The following is a 27720-nucleotide window of genomic DNA, read 5'->3' on the forward strand; positions in this document are numbered from 1 at the left end:
CACACCGCCCACCCGGCTTAGAGCTGAGGATGTGGCGCACAATCAGCCACAAACCACTGCTGCCTACAGCCCAGGAAGAACATCTCGGAGACGGCATCCTCAAGGGCAATAATGAGGATTACTGTCCTTAGTGCTACTCTCAGCATCAGTTTTCTCTACGATCCAACAAGCGTGCCTGCCCAACTACCAGGGCAGAAACAGGCTGCCAGCGTAGGAAGGAGCTGAGGCTCCGAGGCCACGGCAGCAAGCAGGGCTCAGTCCACACCCCAGGCCACTCTAGCCGGCTGTGGCTCTCCCTCAACTCTGAAAGGTCCCTGGGCACTGTATAAGCCATGCTGGCGTGGAGGGGGCGGGCGGGCAGTGCCAGGAAGGCGCCAGAATCAGCTCCGGGACAGGAGGCCCGGGCCTGTGTGAGTGTATGCGAAGTGTGGGTCCCGTGGTGGCGCACTGGAGGGAGAGGTGACAGTGCTGGTGTAGGCGCTCTCCAACCCTAGCCTGAGCTCACGCGAGAGGCAGACTTTGGTTGCCAGCCTACCGGTAGGCACTGAACACCCACCAGGTCGGATCCGACGGCCGGGGTTGGATGCCCACCAGGTCGGGATTCCAGCAGCTCCAGGCGGCCTGCACAGCCACCTGCCTAGCCCCTGCCTCACTGGCCACTCTGCAGGTCCTCCCTCCCTAGGAGAGACGTTCCTCTGGGCTCTTCCCTCACCCTCTGCACCCTCCACCTTCGAGCAGGCAAACTCCGAGTCCTCTCCCTGAGGGCAGGAGACAGAGTTGGGCCTCTAAGTCAGTTAGAGGGCCGCTCACGTGCACCTACACCACTGCGGTGCCCTCCTGGGTGCAGGACCACGTAGCAAACATGTCTTGAACTCTGATCACCACCCCAGGGTTCTCCCGGCCCGTGGCAGCGTCCCCCTTAAAGGAAGAGAAGATGGTGATATTGGAAGGAAGAGCCAGGCAGTGGCTGCCCAGGTTCCCTCTGTAGAGCCACACCCTCCTTTTCTCATTGCCCTGGCCCACTCCCACCTCCTGGGAGAAGCCGCTAGTCACTGACCTGTCCCCAAGAGGATACTCACTATCCCCAGCATCTGCCGAACTTGCTGGTCTCTCCAAACACAGGAAGATGGGCAGATTTCGGTGCTGACTTCTCGGGGTGTGGGCAGCAGATGCCCATGGAGGTGAATTCACCATCAAAGGAAAGGGCAGGGGATGTGAGTGGAGGGTCACCGTGGACTTGAGACACAGCAGGCCCCACGTGGCAGGATAGGTGACAGGTGACCCAGGCACGAGAAGGGGCCTCACCAGGCTCTGGCTCACATTCCAGCTAGAGAGAAGGCCATATGACTTGCAACCCACATACCCTCCCCAAGGGCAGAGACCTCTAAGTGTAAAATGTACAGAAAGGGATACTGCTAGCAATTATTAACTGTGCTAGGGCAACAGGCACCGAGGGGGCTGCTCTGGGCACAGTGGCATAGGGTCACCCCCACCACCCTGAGAACCCCACAGGGTGGTCGGTGTCAGGCCAGCCAGAGGCGGCCCCCCAACCCCCCTCACTGCTGGCTCTGCAACCTTGGGACAGACAGAACACTGTGCTCCTACGCAGAGTGTCTGGGACAAGCCTCAGGAAGGACCCTCCTCCTCTGAAAAGGCTCCGTGGTCCCTGTGCATCTCAGCCACCAGCTGCAGGCCAGGTGGGCACCCGCCTCTTCCTCTACTCCTTTTTCTGGGGTGTGGGGAGCAGGTAGGTCAGGGACAGACGCCACACCCCAAGATGCACTGTTTTCTTGAATGTACAACTTAATGACTTTCGACCAAATAGTCCTTTTCGTAAGCAAAAAGCCTTCTCTTTAAATCTTTTCCTATTCTCCTAACAGGAAGAAGGGGGAAAAACCCTCATTTTCATACCTTTTTTGAATTAAAAAAACCTGACCTTCGTCACATGTGATACACAGAAATCGACAGCCCTCTCTCTGCTGAGCTACTTGGACAGCACTGGACAATGTACAGGCCACGTCCGTGTATGTTAGTTCATCTGATCACACCACCAGGGAAGCAGGCAGCAAGTGCCATCAGTCTCGTCTTACAGCTGCCTCTGGAGAAGCAGTGAGCAGCCTGGTGGGCGCTCGATGCGGGGCTCTGTCCAGGAGGCCACTGGGCCCCACCTGAAGGCGGCCTGGCCAGCATGGATCCCACCAGGGCCCCATGGCGACAGCATGAGCAACACAAGTGGGGCCATTTGCTTGTGTCCTGGGGAGGTGGCTTCTGCACCCCAACACTACCTGGAATGAGGCAGCCTCCCAGGACCCCACCTCAGTGCCACCGTCTGTCACTCCATCCACTCTGCAGCTACGGTGGTGGGAACTGCGGTGTGAAGGCCGACAAAGGGCCACCTCTCAGGAAGAGCAAGCGTAGCGGACTCCCCCGGGCAGGCGGCAGAGCTCCGTGCTCCCAAGAGGTGGCCAGGCTCTGGTACCACAGAAACAAAGGTCACAGAGGCCACAGAAGGAGGCCACAGAGGATGGCCATGGAGGGAGGCCGCAGGAGGAGGCCACAGAGGATGGCCATGGAGGGAGGACGCAGAGGACGGCCATGGAGGGAAGCTGCAGGAACACTGTGGGTCAGAAAGTCAGAGGAGGTGGAGGGAAATGCACTGCCCCCAGGCTCCATCTTTGAGGGTGATGGACTGCATCCCAAGCGATGGACACTGCAAGGAGAGGTGGTCACAGATAAACCAACTGCCCTAACAAGTCCCGTGGTGTGGACGAGAAGAGCACACGGCTTCTATTCAGAGAGCCAGCTTCTCCCCAGTCCACTTCAGAAACAGAGGACGGCAGTGAAGGCCGCTAGTCACTGGCCTGTCCCAGTGTGCACATGCGGGGTGCAGCGCCAGCCCTGGGCTCCGAGGACGCAGTGACAGAGAGCACCCAGGTCTGTCTGCTGCTCCAGCCCCAAGGGCGGCATGAGGGAGCCCCACTGCCCTCCCATCAGCCCCGCAGAAAGGGCTCCCTGCGGACATCTACAATGAGCAGACTCCCAGCTGTCCCCACTGCAGGAGCCAGGTAACACAGAGCCCTCACGTGCCGCCCAAAGCAGGAGCGCCCGTGTCCTTCTCCATGGGAAAGGAGTCAGGCCACACACACCTGAGCTGGGTGGGCAGCTCAGGGCAGCCAGAGTCAGCACTGGATGCCCCTAGATACCACGCCCTCCATTCAGGCATCAGGGGTATGGCGGGTAAGCACTGCCCGACGGTAACTTTGAACAACCCAGAAAATGTCAACATTGAAGTGTCAGCAAGAAACTCAACTAGTCTTAAGTTAAACTAGCCAAAGCAGCCGGTGCAGCCACCTGGGACCAGCCTCCGCTCGTTCTAGGACCAGGCGCCTTCGAGGGGCTCAGAGAAACTTGAAGCCCCCGCCAAGAAAGCAAGGCACACCTGCGGGAAGTCTGCACACGTGTCCAGGGAGCAGAGGTCAGTCCTGAGAACAAGTGACCTAAAAGTCTGCTGAGACCCTCGCAGAGCGCGAAGCCTTAGGAAGCTACTCAAGAAGGTCCCGAGAGCCAAAGCCCACTCCTTAGCCTCTTAGCTGGCCACACACCCATGACTGGGCACCGTCAACCTCAGTCCTTCAGGGCAGCTCACGGCAGCCAGAGTCAGCACTGGACGCCTCTGGGCAGCCACACAAGACCCGTTCTGACCAGCACCCCACACCACTGTCTTCTCTGCACTCTGTACTCTCTGGCCTCCAGCACCTTCCCGTTTTGCTCACTGCTGCCCTGGGCAAGGGAGCTCTGCAGGGCAGGGGCAGGTCTCTGTCCTGTCTGGCTCACTGATGAGTACAGAGGCCACGCTGAGTGCTGCTGAGGTCAAAGTTAAGGGCAGAGAGGGGCCCTGCAGCCATCCCTGGAGGTATAGAAATCATGGGAAGAGACCTCAGAGTGAGATGAGATGAGATGAGATGTGAGGAGAGAAGAAGTCAGCGACTTAAGCAAGCTGTTGGGAAAGACCTGACTGACCGCAGGCATGACCGCAGGCTCCGGGCAGACGGCACCCCCCAGGACAAGAGCAGGATGGGAGAAGGCCCTGAGACCCAGCAGCAGGGATGGCCTCTCTTAGGAGTGTCAGAGTCCAAACCAGAGGGCCGCGGGGTGCACGAGGGGCATGCTGTCCACTGCGGTCCTCCCTGAAGCCAGGCTCCAGGATGGTCACCGGCTGCATGGAAAGAAGTTGAGAAAGCAGGGGCAGTAGTTCCAAGTCACCAGATCCACACCAACCAGGGCGTCCACTCACCGGGCAGCTGCCACATGCAAGGCAGTGTCCCACACAACCAGGAGGTGCCAGGAAAGACCCCCAAAGCACAGAGAGGGAAGCCAAGCACGAGGCACTAACCAGCCTGCCCAGGGTCACAGGGGCAGGGGCAGGGCCAGGGCAGGGCTCGAGTGCAGAATCGTCAACTCTGACGCCTGACCTTCTGTTTTGTGTTTCTCAGGCAACAGCATCCAAGAAAAGCAGAAGCAGCCCCTGCCCAGCCTTGCTGAATCCGAGGGCTGTAAAAACTGCTGTGGGTTTGCATTGCAAATAAACAGCCCTTTGACCTGCTTAAACTTGGTTGGAAGAACACTGAGTCTGAGACTTGGGAATCTTTCCCTGACCTGTTTCTACAGGAAGAAATGACCCCAGTGCCGAAGAGCACAGTGTATGTCAGGCTTCAGAGCCCACTACCCCTGGAGGTACAGGACTTCCCACATCCAACACACTGTGCTCCCCGTCAGTGGATTCGGGCACTTTCAACTAACTGTGAACTGAGGGTGGCACCCTCGTCCCCAGAAACCTCACTGATCGTAATGACAAAAACCTCTTTCCCTGGTCCTTAAGTGTAGCCTCTGGCATGAGATAGAAGGTCGCTTGTTCCTGAGGAGCAGACATTCGACAGGGTTCTGAAGGACGACGACAGAGGCCTCGATGTGGCGGCCTGAACGTGAAGCCCAAGACACACTGACGGCAGGGCAGACTGCTTCCAAGCCTCCCCGAGGAGCAGGAGCCTGGAGCAGGCAGGGCCTGGTGAGCCCGCCAGCTGCGCCTTGTTAAACACCCGCTAATTACCAACTTCACAAGTCCACACTGCTGGAGGCAGGCCGTCCATTAGTCTGGGATCATAGCCCTCAGGATCCACTTATTTCAAATACCTGAAGGCCTTCGTGGTTAAAGTGGTTTCACAGAGTGTCCTGTGGTGTAGACTACAAGAGCTGGACACCAGGAAGGCCTTGTGCCATGGAGTGCTGGACTGGGAAGGCATCTCCAAAATCACGCAGTCTCTGTGCTTTACAACAGGGGCTGGGACAGCTGAGAGAAGCGGGCAAGTCTTCCAGAGCAGGCAAGCTCTCGGCGGAGCACGGCGCTCAGTGGCCAGCCAGGAGGCGACCGAGGCAGCAGGCACACAGGAGGGCTTGGGAGTGGAGGAACCCTGGAAGGTCTAACTCTCTCTAACACAGAAACGTACAGAGTTCTTAGATCCCACAGACATTCCAATGTAACAATTTATTTCAAAAATAAATATCCACAGTGAATAAGGAAGTCTTGGGATTTTTCAAACCTCAGAAATATTTAGTATCTAACATTCCTGGATTTTGCTCTCTTGGAATGTTAGAAATACTGGAAAGCAAAAACTGTGGGGCAGAAACTGGCAAAAACCTCAACAAGCAGCAAAACACAACAAACTATATCCAGGCCGAATTACAGAAACCAATACCACAGACATGCCAGGGTCGAGCTCTGGAGCACAGACATCTAAAAAGAATTCAAATCCCGCAATGAGAGCATGAGGGCAGTGGGGGCACGCATTGTCCAACGAGGGGCCCAGCCTAGGATGCGTAGCCCCATGCAAACCTGGTGGCCACTGCGACCTTGCTTTGAAGCCTCTGAATCCCACCTGAGCTCACACACTTAGTACCACCCAGGCTGACTCTGAAGGCTGTGGGGCCTGCGGGCTGGGCCTGATGGGCAGCCGTCCACAGAATGGATCTGTCTCCTGTCCCCAGCAAAACCTGCCCAGAGACCAGGCCACGCAGAAGTTGGTGGTGATGGGCTTGCGGAACATTCCCTGGAGCCAGGTCCATCCATTCCTAGCTGCTTCCTGCAGTAACTCACTTGTACCTCTTCAAACTGGGTCCCACCCCAGACGAGAACACAGAGAAAGGAAAAGGTGCCACCGTCCCAAGGCACACAGCTAGAAGTGGGAGCCTGTGCTTGCCATCGGCAGCCGCTGCACAACCTGCAGGTCACCCAGGAGACTGCACAGCTCCCTCTCGGCATGTTCACTACCTCTATCTTTGTCCCCAGCCTCACATCTCTACAAAAGAGACAGCACAAGCTCCTACTTGCGTCCTTTAAAATGTTTTTTTTAAAAAAAAAAAGTAAAACTACCCTACCTCAGGGTAGGTAAGCATTGTGTCACCGGTAGATACAAACGTGCCTTACAGCCAGCCAGCCAATGTCAGACTTTGGGGAGTATGGGTCTAAATGAACAGAGTTCTCTCACTCGCCTACCCGCTCTCTCTAGAATTAACCCAGAGTAAAATACATATAGCACTGTTTTCTAAGGACTCATGCTTCAGAAGGACCTGGGATGCATCCTCTGTCCTGTGAATTCAATGTGAACAGGAGAAGGGAGAAGGTTATTCACTCATTTCCATAAAACAAGTCGCATAAGAAAACTGCAAGGAACTATGAACATATGATCCTAGACTCTTTTTCACTGGCAAAAGTAAAAAATATTTAGTCCTGCATATTAGAAGATAACCAAATTACAAGATCATGACTGTTTCTGGAAACAGTCAAATTAGTTTAATAGCACAGACATGAGTGTAGGGTCGTAGCTGCAAACACTATGTGTGTGAACATGAAGAAGGGCTCTGCAGATCACACCAGTGATGTGAAATGAGGAAGACAATATCTGGTGCCCCACAATTAGCATTCCAGGGGCATCGCCACATATTGTATATGCTGGAACAATTAAAGAACATCTCTCTCCTAGGTTTAAGAATAAGTGTGGTTTCTCAGGTGTGATAATGTAGCAAAAAGGAACTAAAAACGCTAAAACGAATCTAGATTGCCATGGCACGAAATGGCCGCAGGCTTGGAGGAAGGGGGGCAATAAGCCCAGCACCCACAGGGGACAGTGTCTGCCCCGTGGGATCGGAAGGCTGGCTGGAAAGGTGGGAGCCAGGGTAGAGAGTTCCTGTAGCAGCCAGAGGAAAGATGTGCCACTGTGCCTTTCTCATGGAGACAGATGCACATTATTTCCCACAGTTTGATCCTCTTTTTTCTCACTCATGTTAGAATTGGAAGAGAACCAAATTAACATGAAAAACAGTGTGTACCTTTGAAGCACATGACAGCTCTACCCTTTCTTTCTCCATTTCCCTTTGAGGAAACTGAGGCAAGAAAAGAAGTCATCGAGGGACTCTCATTGCCCTAGTGGCACGTTGAAAACAGAAGGTTCCTGCCTCATAAAGTGCTTTTTTTTTTTCTTCTTTACACATCTGGTAACCTACAGCCACTGCTATTGGGTGTCCAGAACCTGTGACTAGGGACTTCAACAGGGGCCTCCCCTCCCAGGCTCTGCTCAGGAGAAGGCAGGCTGGCCTCCCCAGCTTCCTCCCACCCAGTAGCAGCTGCCTCTGTGCACACAAGGTGCCTGAATTCTCCAGCCTCTGTGAATGAATGAAATCAGGGAAAGGCACCAGCTTGGTATGTTTCCTGAAGGAGCACACACACCCCTTCAGTCAAGGTCTCTTCTTCAAAGGAGGCTCACAAGGGAGAAAGCCTGCCTAAAGTAACCACACCAGGAAAAACAAAGTGCCCGGCAGTGCCCTCTGCATCAAACTGGGCTCCTCCAACCTGACTGACCGCTGACCCTCTGCCGCAGGGCAACAAAGAAGCCTCGTGTTGTCACCAGGCAAGGGAACAGTGTCCTGGACAGTTTTCTCTTTCTGCACACACACCCCTTTTCCACCTACTGCCAGCAATGCCGGCTACTCTGAGTCCAGTTTTCCGGCCCGGGTGTAAAACAGAACCTTTCCCCTCCAAGTCTTTCCTCCTGAGGCTCATCCCCGCCAGAGGTGGATCCCCCAGGAACCCAGGTACACTGGCCCCGGGATCTGACGGGGTGCTTTCAGGGAGAGATTCCAAACTTCACTCTGAATCCCCCCATGGTGCCCAAAAGCAAGCAAACAGACCGAAGCACAGCTTTCTCTGCAGAAGTGTAACACTTCCCCCCAAGCTCTTGGTCCTGCAGATACGACTGCCGGACTGACCACTCCTCCCCAGACCAGGGCCCGGCTCTGAGTCCAAGCAAGAGTTCCCGGGGGACTGTGGGGCCCGCTCGCACCCCAGCCCAGACCTGAGGAAGGATCTGAGGACTCCGAGCTGGAGAGGGACCCAGGAGGCTGTGGCCGGGAGCGGGTGCAGACGGGAGGGGGCCGGAGTGGGCACCTGAAGTCCCCGTCGGAAGCCCGAGGGCGCCCACTCCCAGCGGTCCCTGCCCAGCACTTTGCTGGTCCCCGGCCCCGGCCCCGCCCGCCCCGCCGGCACTCACGTATCTGTGCACCAGCGTCCGCACGAGGCTGCAGTCCATGGCTCCTCCGGCCGCGCCGCTCGCCGCTGGGCGCCCCCCGCCGGGTCACGGCCTGCGCGCGCCGGGCGGTGCGGGGGGCGGCCGCGGCCCCTCCGCGCTCATGCCCGGCCCGGCGGCGGCGGTAGTGGCCGCTCGGAGCCCGCCCGGCGCCTGCTCCGTCGGGCTGGCCGCGCGGCTGGGCGCGGCGAGGAGAGCCTGCGCTCGGGCTCGGCGTGTCTCCTCCTCCTCGCCCGCCGCCCCTCTGGAGCCGGCCTCTGGGCCGCTCGGCTCCGCGGCGTCACGAGCGCGTGTGAGCATGCGCCCGCGCCCGCGCCCCCGCCCCGGGCCCTGCGCGCGCCCGCCCGCTCCGCGCGCGCCCCGGCGGCTCCCCTCGCGCCCCCGCCCCGGGCCCTGCGCGCGCCTCGGCGGCTCCCCTCGCGCCTGGCGCGGCCGCCCGGGGCCCTCGGGGCGGAGCGGAGCGCTGAGGCCGCGGCGCCGCCCTGTTGCTTCCGCCTGCCGGGCGCGGGCGGCCTGCCCCTCCGGCTCCGGCAGGAAAACTTGTATTCGGCCGGGAAGGCCCGACGGCCGGCGAGGTCCGCCTGCGGGGGGAGACAGGGGGACGCCGCTTCCTCGGTGCTGCGCAGGGGCCGCGCGAGCCCGGGCAGGTCGCCCCCCGGGGACCGCGCCCCGGAACCGCAGCGGATCCCTAGGCCCGGCCCCGGCCAGGCGCAGACTGTGGCCGCCGGCCACGGCTTGGACCGGGTGGGAGGGTCAGGACCGGCCTCCACCTTCCCGTCCCGGGTCGGCCGCCCCGCGGGCCCCAAGGCCCCGGGCAGGGCCGTCCCTGAGGGCCAGGAGCAGGGGCCAGGTGCCAGTGTACTACAAGAGCGACTCCTGGGAACGCGGCTCGCACCCTCCTGGCCCACTGGGCCCTTAGCTAGCAGACGGCCTTGACTTAACTCATGGTCCCCGTTCCCAGGCCCCCTGCCCCCGCACAGTGGTCCCCGTTCCCAGGCCCCCTGCCCCCGCACAGTGGTCCCCGTTCCCAGGCCCCCTGCCCCCGCACAGTGGTCCCCGTTCCCAGGCCCCCTGCCCCCGCACAGTGGTCCCCGTTCCCAGGCCCCCTGCCCCCGCACAGTGGTCCCCGTTCCCAGGCCCCCTGCCCCCGCACAGTGGTCCCCGTTCCCAGGCCCCCTGCCCCGGCACAGTGGTCCCCGTTTCCAGGTCCCCTGCCCCCGCACAGTGGTCCCCGTTCCCAGGCCCCCTGCCCCGGCACAGTGGTCCCCGTTCCCAGGCCCCCTGCCCCGGCACAGTGGTCCCCGTTTCCAGGCCCCCTGCCCCCGCACAGTGGTCCCCGTTTCCAGGCCCCCTGCCCCCGCACAGTGGTTTGTGGAACCGGAGGCTGACAGCACCCTGGAGCAGCCTCGGAAGAGCTGGCAAGAGGCGCGTGTGAGGCTTAGGGCTCTCTGAGGTGTCTGACTGACGAACAGAGTGGTGCTGGCCTCCTTGAACCAGGGCTGCTGCACAATAATAGTGACTACACAGTGAAACGCTCCTTTTACGTCTTCCATCCAGTCTCTGCCCCCCTCTGCCTGGCTCTGTGTCCAGGAGGCAGATGGCCCCCACGAGTGGCTCCACCTGCAGAGGCAACAGGTAGACTGAGGACAGAAGGCAAGGCTGGGGTCCTTCTCCCCAGTCCCTGCTGGCCTGGCCCTGGCCTGGCAGTGTGAGTGCTGAGGCCACCTGGACTGGGGGGCCTCAACTCATGCCTGGCTCTGGGGAAGACAGAGGTGTCCACGTCTCTAAGGCTTGCGCTGCTGCAGGTGCCTGAGTAATGGCACTGTAGTGTTCCTCAGCCCATGCCCACACCCTGCTCATGGTCCCTTCTGCCTTGCACACTGTGAGGTTTGTGGGCAGCAGGTGTTATACAAGGCCACTGAGAAGGGCTCCATGTCTCTCAGTGGTGCCTGACTTGTTCAGAGGTGGTTATTTTCCATGGTGCCAGGAATGCCTGCCTTCCTTCCTGTCTAACCTGTCTCCACCCTGTGTGGTGGGTAAACTCTGGCTCAGCTGATCTAGGTAACTGCATTCTTTTCCCAGTGATTGGCTTAAAACAGCCTGGCTGAGGAATTCTGAGAGGAAGCCTGCTGTGGGTCATTTGGAAATGACTTCCTCCTCAAACAGGAGTAGAGGGGACGTTCCACTCTCCCTGCTGGCTGGTGGTATTTGGAGGTGATATCTGGTGCCTTGCAGCCTTCTTGCAGACATGAGAGGGGTAGCTGAGGAGCATCTCTGCTCTAGGGATAGCAGCATGGAAAGAGCATGGGTGCTGATGTCACCACCAGGCCATGAGCCACCCTGCTGCTGCCCTAACCTGGAATTTCCTGTTATGACAATAGTGCCTGTCTTAATTTGAACCAGTTGAGTTGGATTTTCTGTTACCAACAAGTCAGCAAGTCAGCATCCTAACTTGAAACCTAGGAGAACATATCTGTTAGGATTCTCTCTATTAAAATAGCAGGAAGTCCGGCTCAGCTGTGAACCGGTTCACCGTCGCTGGGCCACAGACCTCCACAACATGGCCACTGAGGCCACAGTTGTCCTCTCTGCAGGTCTGGATGGGCGTCCTGGTCTTCTGCTCCCTGAGGTTGGGGCATTGAGAGTGCCGCTGCATCCAGAGGACTTTCTCAGCAGGTGGGTGGACGGCGGGAGCAGGCCTGCCTCCCTCATAAGTCGGTGGTCTATCGGAGCTGCTTTCCCTGACAGCTGGACCCCAGAGGGTGGAAGTGGACATAGGAGGCCTGGCTCAGAGGCCCCAGAGTGTCACTTTTGCCACAGTCTGCTGGTGGATGGGAGTCCACCGCCCGGCCAGACTCCTGGGCAGGGGAAGTAGATGTCTTCTCAGTGGAAAGAGGCCTTGTGCAGACAGGAGTGGCAGGACTTGGACAGTGGTCCCTGGCAATGGTGCCGTGGCCTGGCTTCAACAATAGACACATGCTGGCACTCGCCACGGTGAAGGGCCCCTGGGGACTCCAGGTCCTGGGTGTTGCTTCACTCACACCTTGCAGAAAGAAAAGCTCCACCGTGATGGACCAGGAAAAGCCTGATGTGCTCCTAGCCAGGAGTCCCCAGGTGGCAGGGTCCAGGAGGTGGCTGACCCATGCCTGAGTCCAGCACCACACTGAGCTAATGAGTGTCAGAGGGGGCGAGGTTGTCTTACCATTTGCCTTAGGTAGTTAGGACCCACCCTGCCTCCAACAATGTGCCTGCCTCCGGGGGCCAGGTGCTGGCTGAGGAGGAGGTGTTGATGGGTAGGACACAGACCCCAAGCCTTATCAAGGACAGGGTGGGTGGGTGTGTGTTTGCAGCTGGTGCTTGGGCTGCACCTTTCCCACACCCACACCTGTGCACATAAGCCCTCGCCCCCACCCCTCCCCTCTGCCTCGGGCAACTTAGATAAAAACAATGGCTTTTGGGAAATAAGGGTTAAGGGGGCATAGAGTCTTCCCATAAGGACAGTTCAAACAATTGTTGCCATTGAGACCTCAAACACATGTGTAACTAATTAGAACAAATTTAAAAAATAAAAAGCCGTAGACCTGAAGCTAGGCTGACTACTGAAAGTAAAAGACAGGTGTGAATTACTAACTGGTAGTGGGAACAGCCATCCCTGGCATCAGGGAGCTTGGCCGCCCCTCCTGGGGTCCTCTGTGCATGCCTGACCTGGGCCACTTCTGCAGTCCACCTGCGGGGCCTGGTCCAGGGTTCTTCGTGGGAGAAGCCATATTTCCTGTCCTTCCTTCAGGAGCCTCCACCAGCCACCTTTTATGCCTGGACTCTTCCCCACCCTGTTTGTTCCACGACTCCCTCTCCACCCTTTCTGGTCCCACGTTAATGCCCTTGTAAGGATCCAGCGAATCGTTGGAGAAAGAGACCACAAGAGACCAGCTTCATGCAATGGGCAGGAGGGAGTTTATTGAAGAGGATCCTAATTCAGCGTGCCGAGGCTCAAGGCTCACTCAGGAAGGGAGAGCGGCCCAGAGCCCAGAGCAGAGGTCAAGCAGTGCTTAAGTACACTTTTTGGGGAGGGCGGGGGGGGGGGGCTTTGCATACATCAGAACAAATCATCATGAGGCGCGGGAAAATTGAACAACAACTCTGAGACGTGATTAGTACATTCATTGGCGGAACAGGTCGGGCAGGGGTGATTGGTCACTTCTAAGCGAGGTACACATTTAAACTGATTGGTTCGGGCCCTGTGACAAACTGCACAGGGCCCTAGGCTAAATGGCCAGTAGGGCGTTGTCTTAACTATCTCAGGAATTTCAGGTTCTGGGTGTAACAGAGGAACTTAATAATACCTAATCTTTCACATTTTATTTTATTTTTTATTTATTTTTTTTTTAAAGCTAGAGTGAGAGGAGAGAGAGAGAGAGAGAGAGAGAATTTTTTAATATTTATTTTTTAGTTCTCGGCGGACACAACATCTTTGTTGGTATGTGGTGCTGAGGATCGAACCCGGGCTGCACGCATGCCAGGCGAGCGCTCTACCGCTTGAGCCACATCCCCAGCCCATCTTTCACATTTTAATTCAAGCTTTCCAGCTTAGAAATTTTACCCTTTCACCCTCTCCTTCCCCTGGTTGCCATTAGTGACCCCTCCCTGGCAGGGTTTGCATCTCAGGTGCCCCTCATCTGCTTTCTTTGCTTGGTTTTAGTTCTTTTAACTTCACTGATCTAAAGGTCACACAATTGAGCAATATATTTTAGTCTCCCGCTGGCCTGTCAATGGCACCTCTGGCCAAAGCGTCTGAGTGGGTAAAACTCACCCTTCGCCATCCTTCTGTTCTCCAGGGAAATACACCTTCTTTATCTTGAGGGGTAGCCACAGGGTGGGTCTTCCTGGGAGGGGAGCTCAGAGGACAGAGTCATGAAACTTACTAACTAGTCACTTTCCCTAGATTTACTGGACCCAAGCACCTGATGCTCTTCAGGTGACATCAGAGTGTGGGCCAAGGACCCGATGGCTTGCTCTTTAAGTTAAGTAGGGGCTGGGGCTGAGGCTCAGTGGTAGAGTGCTTTCCTAGCATGCATGAGGCCCTAGGTTTGATCCCAGCACCAATAAAAATAAACAAACAAAATAAAGGTATTCAGTCCACCTACAACTACAAAAAAAAAATCAAAGTAATGTTTAACTTGCAGGGAAATGATTTGTTTATCTAAAGAATTGTAGAGATGGCCTGGAGACAAAAGCCCCTTATGAGCTTAAGAATACTCTGGCAGAAGAGGAGAGCCAATGGCCCTGGATGACAAAGGCCACACTCAGCCCGTGCTTCTCGCCCCTTGCCCGCCCCCGCCTCCCTATAAAGGCCCTTTGTGCCCTGAGTTCCCTGGGACGATCTTTGTTGGTGATGGCCTCTGACATTCTTCAGGGGCTGGCTTTCCAACAAAACCTTTTTTCCTTGCAAATTGTCCTTGAGTAGCTGACCTTTTTAAGTGGTGACTAAATGAACCTGGTTTCAGGAACGCAGCCATGATGCTCCGCCTCACCACAGGGCCAAGCAACCAGGGGCCGGAACCTCTGAAACTGAGCCTAAACAGACCTTCCTCCTTATAAATGGGTTTTCTCAAGTACTTTGTCACAGCAATGGGATTTGACTAGCACAGAGACTTGGCACCCAGAATAGGGTCATTGCTTGACCATCCCTGAATGTGGTTCATAAGACTTTGTAATTGGTTTGGGGGAGAAATTTCCAAACATTTAGAGATAAAGCCTAGAGAAAGCTTGGAGTGCTGTAAACAGAGCTTGGTAGGCAATTCTGACTGGAGATTAGCAGATAGTAAAGGCTGCTCATGAGGTTTCAGAAGGGAAGGAGGACTCCACTGGGAACTGGAGTAGAGAATATTCAGGCCACATTCTGGCAAAGAACTTGCCTATATTTTGTCCATGCCCCGAGACTTTGTGTGGTCTGAGTTTAAAGGTGAAGGTGATGGACTGGTTTATCTGGTGGAGAACATTTCAAGGCAGCACAGTGTGCAGGCTGCAGTCTGGACATTGATGGCTGCTTTTAGCCATATTTAAAGTGAGAATCTAGAGCAAAAAACAGTGAGAAGTTTTGAAAACCTTGAAGTTTGACTAGAAAGGGGACACATATAGAGTTGTGGCCAGGGAGGGTATGGTTGTTAAAGAGATTAGCACCATTAAAAAAAAACAACAGACAAAACAAAACCAAGTAGTCTGCACCAAGAGAATGGGAAAGCTGGCTAGAGCACATCTCGGTAACCAGAGACCACCACACATTGCAAGCTCAACAGTGTAAAGGCGAGAAGTTGGAAGAGAGCCCTGGGGTGCTCTACTGCCACAGTCTGGCTGGGCACAGAATCACGAGCCACCACACACCTTGTAGATTCAAACAGCAATTCTTTATTCCCGAACTCACACCGGCCTCTACACACGTTCTGGGGAAATCCAAGTTCTGGGCCCAAAATCACGTTCTCCACCAGGCTTTTTTCCAAATACTTTCTGAATCCCAGGAGAACTCAACGGGAACTCAGGCAGCAGGATACGCCCTATTCCCAGCAGGAATAACCTTAAACCTGGAACCGCCCTGAACCCAGATTGTCCTAAAGGGAACCCCCTAAACCCAAGGAGCGGGATACTTCCTAAAACCTGCAGGATACACCCTAAACCTGGATCCACCCTGGTGCTTGAGCAGGGTCACCTTTCTCAAACACACATGCAATGTCACAGCGAATGTCCAAGGCAAGTCCATTTCCACGAGTCCTTCCTCTAAGCAACATGGGGTACGCTGGCAAGGAAATTTCGACGCGTCATTCCTACTTGGCAGTGGCCCTCAGCACTCTACTTGCAGTGGCTGCCTGGGGAGTTGTTTTCCCAGGACTCATGTCATCATGCTCAGTTCTTCAGGCACTCAGGGGCCACGGCAGCCGTGGACCAAGGGGGCCTAGCCATGGTTTGAGCCAGTGGCAGACCTTGGACTCATCCTGCGGTGCTAGTTCTACAGGCACGCTAAGTGGGTCCTGGGGTTACAGGGTCCCAGAGGTTTCCACTGATTCTACAGGCAGGTCTGGGAGGCAGGCAGCAGGTGGCAGGGCTGGAGTCCCTGCAGGCAGCCCTGGAGGGCCATGTGTGGTACCATGGGAGTAAAGCTGCAGCTTCAGTGCAGACCCCAAGAAACTGAAGATGCGGGAACATGGGGCATCTGCCAAGGAAAGCCACAGACAGGGGGCAGACCAGCCCAGGAGTGGCCCTGTGGGCGGCCAGGGCAAGGTCACGGCAGCAGCGCTGCCCAAGCCTGTGGGCCCACACCACACCTCCATGTGCATCCCAGACGCAGACAGGGAGCGACAGTGTTCAACGTTTTCCCTGATTCTTTGGGTCTGGCTTTCTGAGACCCTGTTTGTCCCTTCTGGAGTGGGAATGTGCCACAACACACCTGTACCACTGTGTGTGGGAATTTTGTAAGTTATTTATTGTTTCCAGGGGTGTACGGCTATGAGCAACGCTGAGACTGCTAACACGTGGGCTCTCAGAGGTGGATTGGACTTGAGTCCTTGGGGGACAGGACAGGATATTTGGATCTTAAGTGTTCGCCAAAAGCCCACCACGGATGGAAGAGCTGGTGCCCAGCTGATAGTGCTGCTAGGGCTGATGGACCTTAGGAGGTGAGGTGGTGCGAGACCTGCCCTCAGGGGGCTCTGGGACCCCGCCCTTCTGGCCTCTCCTTACCTACCAGCTGTTCTGCCTGTGGGTCAGGCCCAAAGGCACCAGGGCCATGCCACTGTGGACTGAAGCCTCTGAAACCGTGAGCCAAGACAAACCTCTGCTCATTCAAGTTGGTCACCTCGGTTATTTTGTCGCAAGTTCTGACTAACACTCCCTTTCAATGAGCTCACTAAGTAAAGCTTAGTTATTTGTTCAAACCAACATTTCTAAGCCCTGGTTGTAGATTAAAGCTACTTAAGGAAATTAAGGATGTGTGCTCCCCCAGGACACATCCCCCCAGGCGTTTGGTTCAATTGCTGTAGAGTGGGACCCAAACCAGGACTTTCAGAAGCTCCCAGGTGCAGCAGGTGTGAGACTGAGTCTGGGTGTGTGTCTGCCTCCCAGTGGGAGAGAACTTGCGGAGGATGACCCTAGCTGATCCTCACTCCTGGGGCACCGCATGGCGCCTTGTGCACTGACATGCCCAGCACATGGTGAACAGTCAGGTGGGCCAGGACCTCTCGTGGTGAAGAATAGAAAAACGGAACAGGTCATGTCTCATTGTGATTCCTACTCCAAAACATATGGGTATCGTGAGTGCCAGTCTCACAGAAATAGCAGAGTTCATCTGCACAACGCTCCAGCTCTACCATGAACACAGCCAAGTCCCGATTCCAGTCCCTCTCCTGTTTGGTGGTCAGGGCTCTTGTGTCCACCACTCTGACCACCCTCTCGAGAGACCACACATTCTTTCATTTCATGTCTCCACTGAAACTTTTACTCTCTGAACCTTTTTCTTCTTGAAGTTCTTCCTTTGGCCATTGAGATGTGGGTCAGGAATGAGTCTCAGGAGAATCTGAGTCCTGTTGCCTCCTGAGGAGGCGTTCCTGAGTGAGAGGGCGCCCTGCCATGCCCTCTGGTGGGTAACCAGGAAAAGGGGGCACCTGACCCCAGCTGAGCCCCGCCAGGGTGAGCTGAAAGGACTGGGCTAAGAAGTCTCCCTCTTTTCTTATTCATTGCTTACACGCCCTTCTCTCTTGTTCTGTTTCTCTAAAGAATCGATGATTTTAATTCCAGTTTTCTTTCAGAAAAAAATAAAGCAGGTTCTTTGATGCTTAACATTACCAATAAAATAATGAAAGCAATTTGTAATACTTTTTTATTTGAACAGTAATTTTAATATAGACCGATGCTACTCCTCTTCAGCCAAGGAAATACAATGGCTGGCCCTCTGAAAGTCGACGATAACTAGAAATCCAACATTGTTCACGGCACTTGGCAGCTTTCCATGATCAGGTCACTGGTTTTTACATAACCCACTTTGAAATGTTCTGTCTATGCCCACTTTATAGAAAGCTCAGAAATGCTCTCCTGTCCTGTAGGGAGATAAAATGTTTTCCCCTAAAATATCTTTCATCTGTTGTAATTTATAAGACTATTCTATCAGTTTTAACTGAAAATCATCTAAATGGACTCAAAAGGGCAAAACATATGTAAAAATAGTAATGATTTTGAAAACATTGTGCTAAGTGAAATAAGCCTAGAGTGGAGGAAAAGTACCATGGAGCACTGTCATGGGGTCCCCCCACTGCACCTCTCCGCGGAAGGGGGAGGAGTGGGTAGGGGAGCAGCCACAGCTAGTGCTTGAGGGGAAACGGCTTCAGCTGGAAAAGACAGACCAGTCCTAGAGATGGACGGCGCTGGTGGTCGTGAGGCCGAGGTTTGGGGTGAACCTGGTTCTCTGCTCTGCCAGCAGGCAGGTCTGCCCATGCCACAGCCCTCCGCCCCGAGAGCTGCTCTAGAGCTAAGTGCTGATCACAGCAGGAGAGTGACCACCAGCCCAGCTGTGCAGGTTGCAGCTGGAATGCAGGTTCTTCTCTGCCACCACCACAGAGGAGGCCGCAGCCCTCCAGGGCAGGCCACGCCCCCAGGATGCAGCAGACCCCAGCAGCCTACTGCCCGTTTCTGTTTCACGAATTCAAAGAATGAAATCCACAGACAACAGACGGGTGAGAGTGAAAGGAGCAGGATTCAAGTGAGAAACAGAGCTCCCGTGAGAGGGCCCAGAGCAGGGTGCCCCCAGGGTCTCATCTAGAGGGTGTCCAGGGTACCAGGTAGGGGCACGGGTCACTACTGTGTTAGGTACTAGGAAAGTGCCTTGGGTTCAAACCAGAACATTCTGGTTGGCTCTGTTCCTTTGGCCCTTAGGTTTGAACTCTTCCGAGGCCTCCATTTGGCCTGCCCTGCCTCCCTTTCTCTGGGATGTTTGGGATGTTTCTAGGGTTGATTTCATGCAGTGGCCTCTATATTGATGAAGCCCTTTTTGGAGCCTGTGGCCCTGCCTGCCTGTTTCCTGATCTGTTCTGTCGTATGAGTGGTGAAATAGTGTGAATGTGCCTGGCCCCACTGAACTTCAAGGTGGTTAAAGTGGTGTTAGGTCACATATTTTTTACCACATCAATCCAGAAAGAAATATTCGGTAGTTTCAGAACCAGAGAGAAAGGAGTATGTCGATGTCCAATCATCCTGAGTTCACTTCAGAAGACTAAGCTCATGCAGAAGAAAACTGGCTTTGTTAGTGTGCAGTAATCACAACGTATGATAGGATTTGGGGTGAAATCTCCGTGCATGCATACAGCAGTGCCGATCAAATCCAGGCCCCTCGTTCCACCTCCCCGACACCCTTCCAGTGCCTGGTGATCACTATTCCACTTCCAGGTCGGCTTTTTGAGCTTCCACGCATGAGAGACAGTGCACAGTGGTGTCTTTCTATGCCTGTCTCATTTCCCTTCACACAATGTCCTCTGGTGCATCTGTTTTGCTGCAAATGGCAGGATCTCATTCTTCTTTACGGCTGACTAATACTCCACTATGTATGTATGCTGCCTTTTATTTATCCACTCCTCTGTCCCTGGGCACCCAGGGTGTACAAACCTGAGTGACTGGGACAGTGCTGGCTCCTCAGAACCTGGCCTGGGAGCACCTGGCAGAAGGCCTGGACCGGGAGGAAGCTGCATTAGCAGACAGCCACTCCGGCTCCCTCGGGGGCAGACAGTGAGCTGCTTGCTCTGCTCAGCCAGCTGGGGTGACCACGAGGGAGCAAGAACCAGTGCCCACCAGGAGCGGTGTTTCCTCCTGCAGACTGGCCGCAGCTCCCGTCAGGGCCTGGTGCTCCTGTTTTCCGGATGGGGAGCCCCAGTGTCGGAGCTCCCTGCTTGCTGGATGGCAGCCGGGCCTTGGGTGCCTGGTTGTGTCCTTCCTAGCACCACTACTCAACACGAACTTGCCCACTGCCACTGCCACCAAGCCAGGCCACGTCACCAGGCAGCCTGACCTGGTCTCTGGCACCAGCTCTCGCTCCCTCCAGGCCGGACTCGCTAGAGCCCAGAGAGGAGGAGAATGGAAGGCGCTGGCTGCGGCCAGGCAGAGGGACTGTAGCCCCACAGCGCGTCCCTCAGCCTTCCAGAGCCCCCACTACCGCTTCACCCGCTGGGGACAGGATTGGCATCTCCTTCCTGGACTGCTCAGTGGCAGGAGCCCCCTGAGGTCTGGCACGGGGGACCCGGGCAGCGCTCCAGATCCCCTTGTGGCTTGTCCTGGTGATGATACACCCTCTCGCCCCAGGCAGGTCTGGCCTCCACAGCCTTGTCCTCCAGGCCTGGGGCGAGGTCTTCTCTCTCAAGTGCTGGCCACTGCCGTGCTCCCAGGACTGGGAAGCGAGCCTTGGCCTCTCTTCTGAAAAGCAGGGCAGCAGCGCCCCCCAACCCGCGTCCAACCCCCCCCCCCAGGACTTGCTGGCAATGCCCAGGCACGTCTGTGACCCCTCCACACTGCAGGCACAGGGGACAGTGGGGTCCCACCCCAATGGTGGTCCTTCCAACACTGTGGGCGAGACTGCACATCTCCCAAAGCAAGGGCGGCAGAGAGAAAGCGTCCCGTGGGGAGGTGGCGGTCTGGCAGGTCAGGGAGAGGCCCTCCCTCTTAGTGTGAGACTGCCTTCAATCGCACAGTGTCCATGGGGAGGTGCTGGGCTGGCTGAGGGGCACTGGTGATCAGGATGGGTTGGGGTCCTGCCCCAGAGGCCAGCCAGCGGGGATGGCCCACCTGGCATCTGTACTTTGGAAGGTTAGAGACTGTGCCAGAGGGTGCAGTGTCCCCAGCTCCAGGACAATGACCCAGTGGGCACGGTCAGCATGGAAGGGCAGAGAGGCCACAGCTACATGCGGTTCGTATGAAGTGCCTGGCAGGTGCAGGTCACAAGGGGAGGTGTCCTTTCCTAGGCACTTTGTCCCCTGCTGTGTGTGCAGAGACTGTGCACTGCTGTGCTGGGCTCCCACATCGTTCCCCTTCCCCAGGGGCAGGGTTCCACACAGTAGCATGCTGCTTCCTCTGGACCTGGCCCTTCGTCTGCGGCAGGTGCCCTTCCCTCAGGACGGCCTCCTGACCTCTGCACGTGGCTGGGCCTGGCTGCACCGGGCGCAGTTCTGACTGGGCTAGCCCAGCACCCGGCATGCTGCACGATCCCCGTCACCTGGCATGGGGAGCCCCGGCGTGTTTCTGATGGGTGACCCGGGGCCCACCTCTGGTCAGCGCACCGTGACAGGTCCCAGAAGGCTTCTGATGCCCAGGGCCCATCCGGTGCTCAGACAGCGGCTCTGCCCTGGCCTGCGCTCCTTGGAGACTGGATTGGGGTGGATGAGAAGCAGCGCCCCTGGGGAGTCGGGGCACCACAGGCAGAGCTGGGTCTGCTGTCTTCTGGTCACTTTATATTGCAAACTGCAGCAACTGCAAGTATTATCAAGGTCCCTGGTCATCGACTGTGAGTTGGACAAGGGGAAGATTGTCCTGGGTGGACCTAGAGAGAAGAAGGGAGAATTCAGAGATTTGAGCAGCAGAGATATCTGCTCCCCGCAACCTTGAAGGAGCAAACTGCCACATCGTGGGGAAGGCCACTTGGCGGGGAACAGCAGGTGGCCTCTACAGTTAGGCAGAGCCCCCAGCGTGCAGGCAGCAGAGACAGCCCTCAGTCCTGCAGACGCACCCAGGCCAGTGGGCTGGCAGGTGGCCTGCTCCTCAGGTGAGACTGCAGCTGCCCCAGCACCTGCCTTCTGCCTCGGAGTGCCCGCGCACGTCCCACCGTCCCAACGAGGACTCGCACACTCAGAGGCCGTGCATGACGCATGTGTGGTGATCACTGTGTCACGGCAGTAGGAAGTGGGGACAGCTGCCCACGGCACTTAGCAGGGCCTTCCCGGAGCACTGCTTCTGTGCGTTCCCCAGGCAGCGGTCCCCTGAGAGTGAGGACCAGTGCCCGCGAGCCGTGGGACGGACCTGTTCAGTGGCCTTCCACCCTCTGCCCGCTCCGCCTCTGCTCCCCTCATACCTGCCCACCTGGTCTGCCTTCCTCTCTTCAAGGCTGGCTCCCCTGGCCCTGGCCTGCTGCAGGGACTTGGCCAGCTGGGGCCACCCAGCCCCACCATAAGCCCCCTGCCTGCTTCTCGCCAGCCGTAACCCCCCCCACCGGGGTCTAGGCTGGAGCTTGGGGGGCAGCGCTTAACTTCTTCCTCCTCAGGAATTCTTTGCAAGAGTGACCTGAGGCAGAGGGCGTGTTTGCAGGCCTGCCCTGGCATGGCCCTTTGTGTCCCTGCACCCAGCCTGTTGGCAGCCTTCCAGGGCCATCTCTAGTGCTGGCCTCCCAGCTGCCTTCACTCTGCACCCCGTGTCCTCCCTGAGTCATTGCGTCTCTTAAGGTTCAACGACCTGTTTCGGTTGCTTGTGACCAAGAACCCTGGAGGACTCACACCCACACCTTCCACTCTGCTGGGCACCTCTGAGTGTGTGTCGTGTGCGCTCAGCACCCTGTGGGCATGACCATCCTGAGCTGGTCACGGAGCCCGTCACTGCCGCTGTGGCGACTGCAGGCTGAGTGCGCTGCAGGGCTCAGACCCGGGCTCCACACCTACCAGCTGTCCATTGCTGGACGCTCGCCTGCTCTGGGATGGCCAGTCTCCAGTGCTGGATGTCGCGGAGGCTGTGTCACACGAAGCTCCTGAGCTGTGCGGTGGCCAGGGCGTGCACTCCGCGTCCTGTCCTATCTGAGGGTGGGCAGTGCTGTTTTCCATTTTATTCTTATCTCCCCTAGGAAGTGGCCAGGGACTTCTGGAAGACTTCTTTACTCTCATTCCCTTCACCGCGCAAGGAAGGGGACACGGCTCTGGTGCAGGTGACAAGGCACTTCCCCCGACCACATCAAACCCACCCCTGATCTCGAAACCTCTCAGAGGTAGGATGCTGCCTGGTAGCTGCTCTGGGCGCTTCTGCCGGGATCCTGAGGACCCTCCTGGGTGTTTACTGCGTCCCTGCAGGGAGCCGATGGAGGCCACTGACCCAGCACCGACCCGCCCAGCCCTGTCCACACCTGCTGACTCCCAGAGCCTGCACTGCCAGGCGGCTGAGGATGCTCCTGCACCATCCTCCCTCCCCACTCTCTCCCTGTCTTCAGTGTTGAAAGGACTTTTTCAGAACTAGGAATGGAACCCAGGGCCTAGGGCATGGAGGTCGGCTCACCATGGAGCTGCAGCCCCAGCCCCTCTTTTCCTTTTGAGACGGGTCTTGCTCAGTTGCCCAAGCTGGCCTTGTAGCTGAGATCCTCCACCTTCTGAGTCAGGAGAGCGCCACCATGCCTGGCTTGAGAAGACTTGATCAGAGACATGGTGATGGCCATTTTGGAGCATGCCTACAGGCTAGACTCCGTCCATGAGGATTCTAAAGGAGGAATGGTGTGGCTGGTCCTAGGAGCCTTGCTGAGGGGGGTGGAGTGTGGCTTTGCCCCTGCTGCCCCTGCTGTCCGGACCACAGGTGCACCATCTGGGGATGGTGGGGTGGGCTGGCTTCTAGCCCTGGGCTGTTCACCCGTGGACTGGGACCGTGAGAGAATCCTAAACTCTTCTCCTATTTCAGTCTCTGGTTTTCCGTGTTCTATCGTGCTCACCAGCAGCTAAGATCACCAAAGAGCTGGCCAACACGCTCCCAGGGCAGCTTCGGCTGGTGAATCGGAGCTGAGTTCTGATCCCTTTTCCTGCCCTGCAGCCTCTAGAACAATTACAATGCTTCATTAAAGAGCGGCAGGCTGCATGCAGCCCAGATGGCGGCCTGTGCTGAGAACTGTGTGCATTAATCATGGAGCATTTTAATCTTCCATGGCTCACTTACATGACAGGGAAGTTTGTTTGTTTGTTTTCTGGCAAATTCACTGGAATATTAGAGATGAACTGGAACTTCAATGAGGATTTCTTAAATTCAGACCAAGTTTAAAAACTAAATACAACAAATGAGGATGTTTTTAAGTTTCTATTCACCATCTCATTAAGAGTCCTTTTGTAAGGGGCCACTTTGAAGAAAGAATATGTACATACCAAGGTCATACCGTGATGCAACAAGGGAACTAAGACAGTTCTAGTTGAATGGAATTCTATTTTTGTAAAGATATGAAATGATCAAAAAGAGGAACCCTACAGAGTATACTGGAATAAAGCTTATAAATGCATCATAAGCCAAGGAAATTCATTTAAATGGCTAAATTTTGTGTACTTTATGCAGACATTAAAAAGCTACTTAAAAATGTAAAATTCCCATTTTTTTAAAAATATTGTGGAGTCCAAAATGATGAGGGGCCAGGCACTGGTAAGTGACGTGATCTCATTTATTCCTGTCCCTGTCCATCCTTATGTTACCTGGCTCCACAGCTGTGTGTCAGCACCTGCCACGTTGTAGCTAAACCCGCCTCAGTGTCGCGCAGAATCATCAAGAGTCAATGTTCTTGTCTTATTCCTGGTCTCAGAGGAAATGCCTTCAGACTCACAGGTGTTGTCTCAGCCGTGGGCCTTTTGTAGATTGCCTTTACTTGGTTGTGGAAGTTCTCTTCTATTCTTAGCTACGTGTTTTTGTCATGAAAATGCTTCTTCTCTGCCTATGGAAATGACTATGGGACAGTGAGAGAATCCTAAACTCTTCTATTTCAGTCTCTGGTTTTCTTTTAATCTACAAAAGTGATATGTTGCATTGATGTTTGAATATTGAACCATCCTTGTATTCTTGAGATAAACCCTACTTGCTCGTGGTTGTATGATCCTCTTTATGTGTTCCTGGATCTGGTTTGCTGACTTTTTGTTAAGGACTTTGCATTTGTATTCATTAAAGACGTATATCTGTGGTTTCTTTTTCTTTGAACACAAGTCTTAGCTTGATTTGGGGGTTATGGTAACATTGATCTCACAGAATGTGTTAGAAAGTATTTCTTCTTCTTCTTTGTGGAGGTTTGGTATTAATTCTTCTTTGAATGTTTTGTAGAATTCACCAGTAAAGCTAACTGGGCCTGGGCTTTTTTTTGGAGAGGACTTTTGATTACTAACTAATTTCCTTTATTTGTTGTAGTTTATGTGGATTTTCCATCTCTTCTGAATCACTTTTAGCACTTTTACTTTTCTGGGAGCCGGCCACTCTGTCTGGGTCACCCTGCTGGCTCTACCCCCTGCCTCTGGTGCTCTCGCAGCCCAGAGACAGATGGACATGAGTTCTGAGCCCCGCTTCCTTTGTCCCCTCCAGCGAGCTGGGCCTTCTCTTTCCTTTACCCCTGTGTCTCTAAGTTAAACCTGCACTAAGGTGTTTTGGAAAAAACGGAAAAGGAAATATGTACAGATACAAATTATGCTCAAAATTTTAAAACAGCGTAAATGCAGGAAAACACTGAATTCCACATTCGGTACTGGCTAGCACATAGTTGTTTTTCTGGAATAATTTAAGACAAAATCAAGTACACCTATCTGTTTAGTTTGAGAGTTCAAAACAGCTGCCCTGCTAGGTTTGGATGCCACCGCAGCTGTTGTCCCTGGCAGAGATCTGCTCAGCAGGACATCCTCCCCAGCCCAGCCTGGGCCCACACGGTCGCCTGAGCTCGGGGACCTGCAACACCTGTCCTGGTGGGCTCTGCCCTCTGAGGGGCTGTGCCTTCAGCCTGTCCCTCCTGGCCACTGGAGTGTCCCTGCGCTCGGGCTCTCGGATGCCCCCACCCTTGCCCACTGCCCACACGGTGCTGAGAGCAGGCCCCTCCAGGCCCGCCGGGTTCCCAGACGCTGCCGTCTTGGAGGCTGGAGCCACCTCATTGGGTCAGCTGGCTGTACACATTATCTGTGGATTTGGAAGGAAACTTATGCCACTTTTTGAAGCCTCAGCTTCCTTCTGGTGAAATGGAATGCAGGAACAAGGTGGCTGTGGAAAGGTGTGACACCTGGAATGCCTCTGTAAACATGCCACCAGCTCCTTTTATTGGAAGTGCTGCGGCTTCAGGACGGCTTGACTGCTCTACTTAACTTACAAACTGAACCCGCAGCAGGTGTTCCTGATGAAAATGAAATATGGAAAAGTAAAAGCACAAAACACTGATGGCCACCCTCCACGCTGGCAAGCGTGCAGCTGTCTCTCTGGATAATCTGAGGCCACATTAAGTGTGTCTTTCTGCTTAGTTTTAAAGTGCAAAAATTACAGATCACATTTCAAATTAGAGCTATGAATATTTAACTCTGACAAGTTGTTCATTCATTTTAAAATAATAGATGTAAATCAGTTATACTTGTACTACACAGGTCAGTGATTATTCTCTCTAGTAAGTCTTGTTTACATTGACTACCTGACTGGTTATGATAAATTGCTCCAATGGTTTCTCGTGGAACCAAAAATCGCATTTTAATCTTCATTATAATGATATTGACTAAAGTGGATTCCAAGGGCCCTTGACCCTAAGTCTTAAAGGAATCTATATGATGCTATTAGGTTTCCTTTATTTGTTGTAGTTTATGTGGATTTTCCATCTCTTCTGAGTCACTTTTAGCACTTTTGCTTTTCTGGGAGCCGGCCACTCTGTCTAGGTCACCCTGCTGGCTGTCCCCCCATTAGCTGAAAAACTAAACCAATATACTAATAACTAACTATTATTAGCTAAACTCATACGTAAAACAGTTGGCAGTCCTGATGGGAATAAAGAAGAAAAATCAGCCTTTTTCCGTGGTCAATTTTCCTGAAGTCATGAGTACAAGCTTCAGGATTTCAGTGTGCCCATTTCTGCCCCCAAAAGCCACACTCTTCTGCCAGCGGCTCTTCGGGGTCCTCACTAAAGGCAGGAGGCCAGAGGGAGACGTCTCCTGCGCTTGCCGCGCTTCTCCAGCGGGCTGTTCACCACTGAGGGAACCTGGGCCTGGGGACGGGTGGTCATCACGAGCTGGGAGTGGGGAACAGTTTGCTCCTGGCGTCTGGAGGGATGAGCCAGGAGGTCGGTCCGTGGGCCTCTGGAAGGGGTCGGAGGGGCCGCCCCCTCTTCACCACCTCCTCCCTCTCCAAGCCTAAGGATGAGGACCCCCGAGGCCAGGCCCACTGCTGCCTGCTTCCCAGCTCACCCCCATACCTCAGCGGGAGGCACCTCCTGGGGCAGCCCTGGTCACACTAATGGAAGGCATTTGGGGTCGGCGCAGGAGCACTGAGTGGCATCTGTGGGTTTGGCGTCCCCTGGACCTTCCCTGGGGGCAGAGCCTTCCCGGGAGCCCCAGTTGAGAGCCCAATTCAGTTTATCCACGAGGCAAAGCCTTTTGCGTGGGTCTGACACACGCACTGCACACTGGTTCTAGTGTCCATGTGGACTGCTGTCCTGTGCTGCCTGCCCAGCCCTACGTAGTCTTTTGTTTGCTTTGATTAGTTACACAGGACAGTACAATGACCTTGACATTCAAAATCCAAACTGTGATCCTCATGAGAGAGTGTGAGCATCTCCCTGTCCCACCGTGTCCTGGAGCTCCTCAAGTTGCTCTAAGCTGCTCTGTCCCTTCCAGCTCTGGCCCCAGATTCTAACCCTGGGTGTGGGGAGGGAGCGGCTGCTGTGAACTCAGTGTAGATGGCAGGGAGCCACGCAGCCCGGGCTGGTCCAGGGGGCTGTGCTGGCCACTCTGGAACCTGAGCTCCTCCCCCCCCAGGTCCCCACTCTGCATGGGGCCCAGGGCGGGCAGGGGACAAAGGGAGAGGGAGAGGCAGATGGAAACCCCACCCTCCTGCTCCCGCCCCATGCCACTGTGGTCTGGCTATGAGGTGTGCCCCTGAAGCTCCGGTTACCGAAGGAGTGTTCACAGGTGGAGCGATGGGATCAGGAGAGCCGTAAGCTGACCAGCTGACCGGTGGACTAATCTGCTTGTGGGCTCAGGAGTTTGAAAGGACTTCTCTACTGGGAGGTACCTGTAGGCAGGCGGGGCTGGGGGACCCTGACCTGTTCTCCTGGTTGTTTTTCTCCTCTCTCTTCCCCGTGGCCAGGACTGGAGCACCCCCTCAGCCTCGCCCT

The 27720-nt window shown here is 55.3% G+C and overlaps 1 protein-coding gene across 3 annotated transcripts in view; it reads right to left on the reverse strand.

Moving 5' to 3' along the window:
- Nucleotides 1–8980, reverse strand: part of ATP11A (ATPase phospholipid transporting 11A) — a 105463-nt gene extending 96483 nt beyond the window's left edge. For 2 of the 3 annotated variants that reach the window (XM_081286197.1, XM_081286198.1), the window contains exon 1: nucleotides 8601–8979. In XM_081286197.1, the coding sequence (XP_081142323.1) occupies nucleotides 8601–8639 (39 nt within the window). In that variant the 5' untranslated portion in view covers nucleotides 8640–8979. Of the gene's footprint in view, nucleotides 1–8600 lie in introns of all 3 variants that reach the window. The other variant, XM_081286196.1, reaches the window with a different exon arrangement.
- Nucleotides 8981–27720: the final 18740 nt, after the last annotated feature.

The sequence above is a fragment of the Spermophilus citellus genome, assembly GCF_964194105.1.
Source record: "Spermophilus citellus genome assembly, chromosome: 1".
Classification (NCBI taxonomy): domain Eukaryota; kingdom Metazoa; phylum Chordata; class Mammalia; order Rodentia; family Sciuridae; genus Spermophilus; species Spermophilus citellus.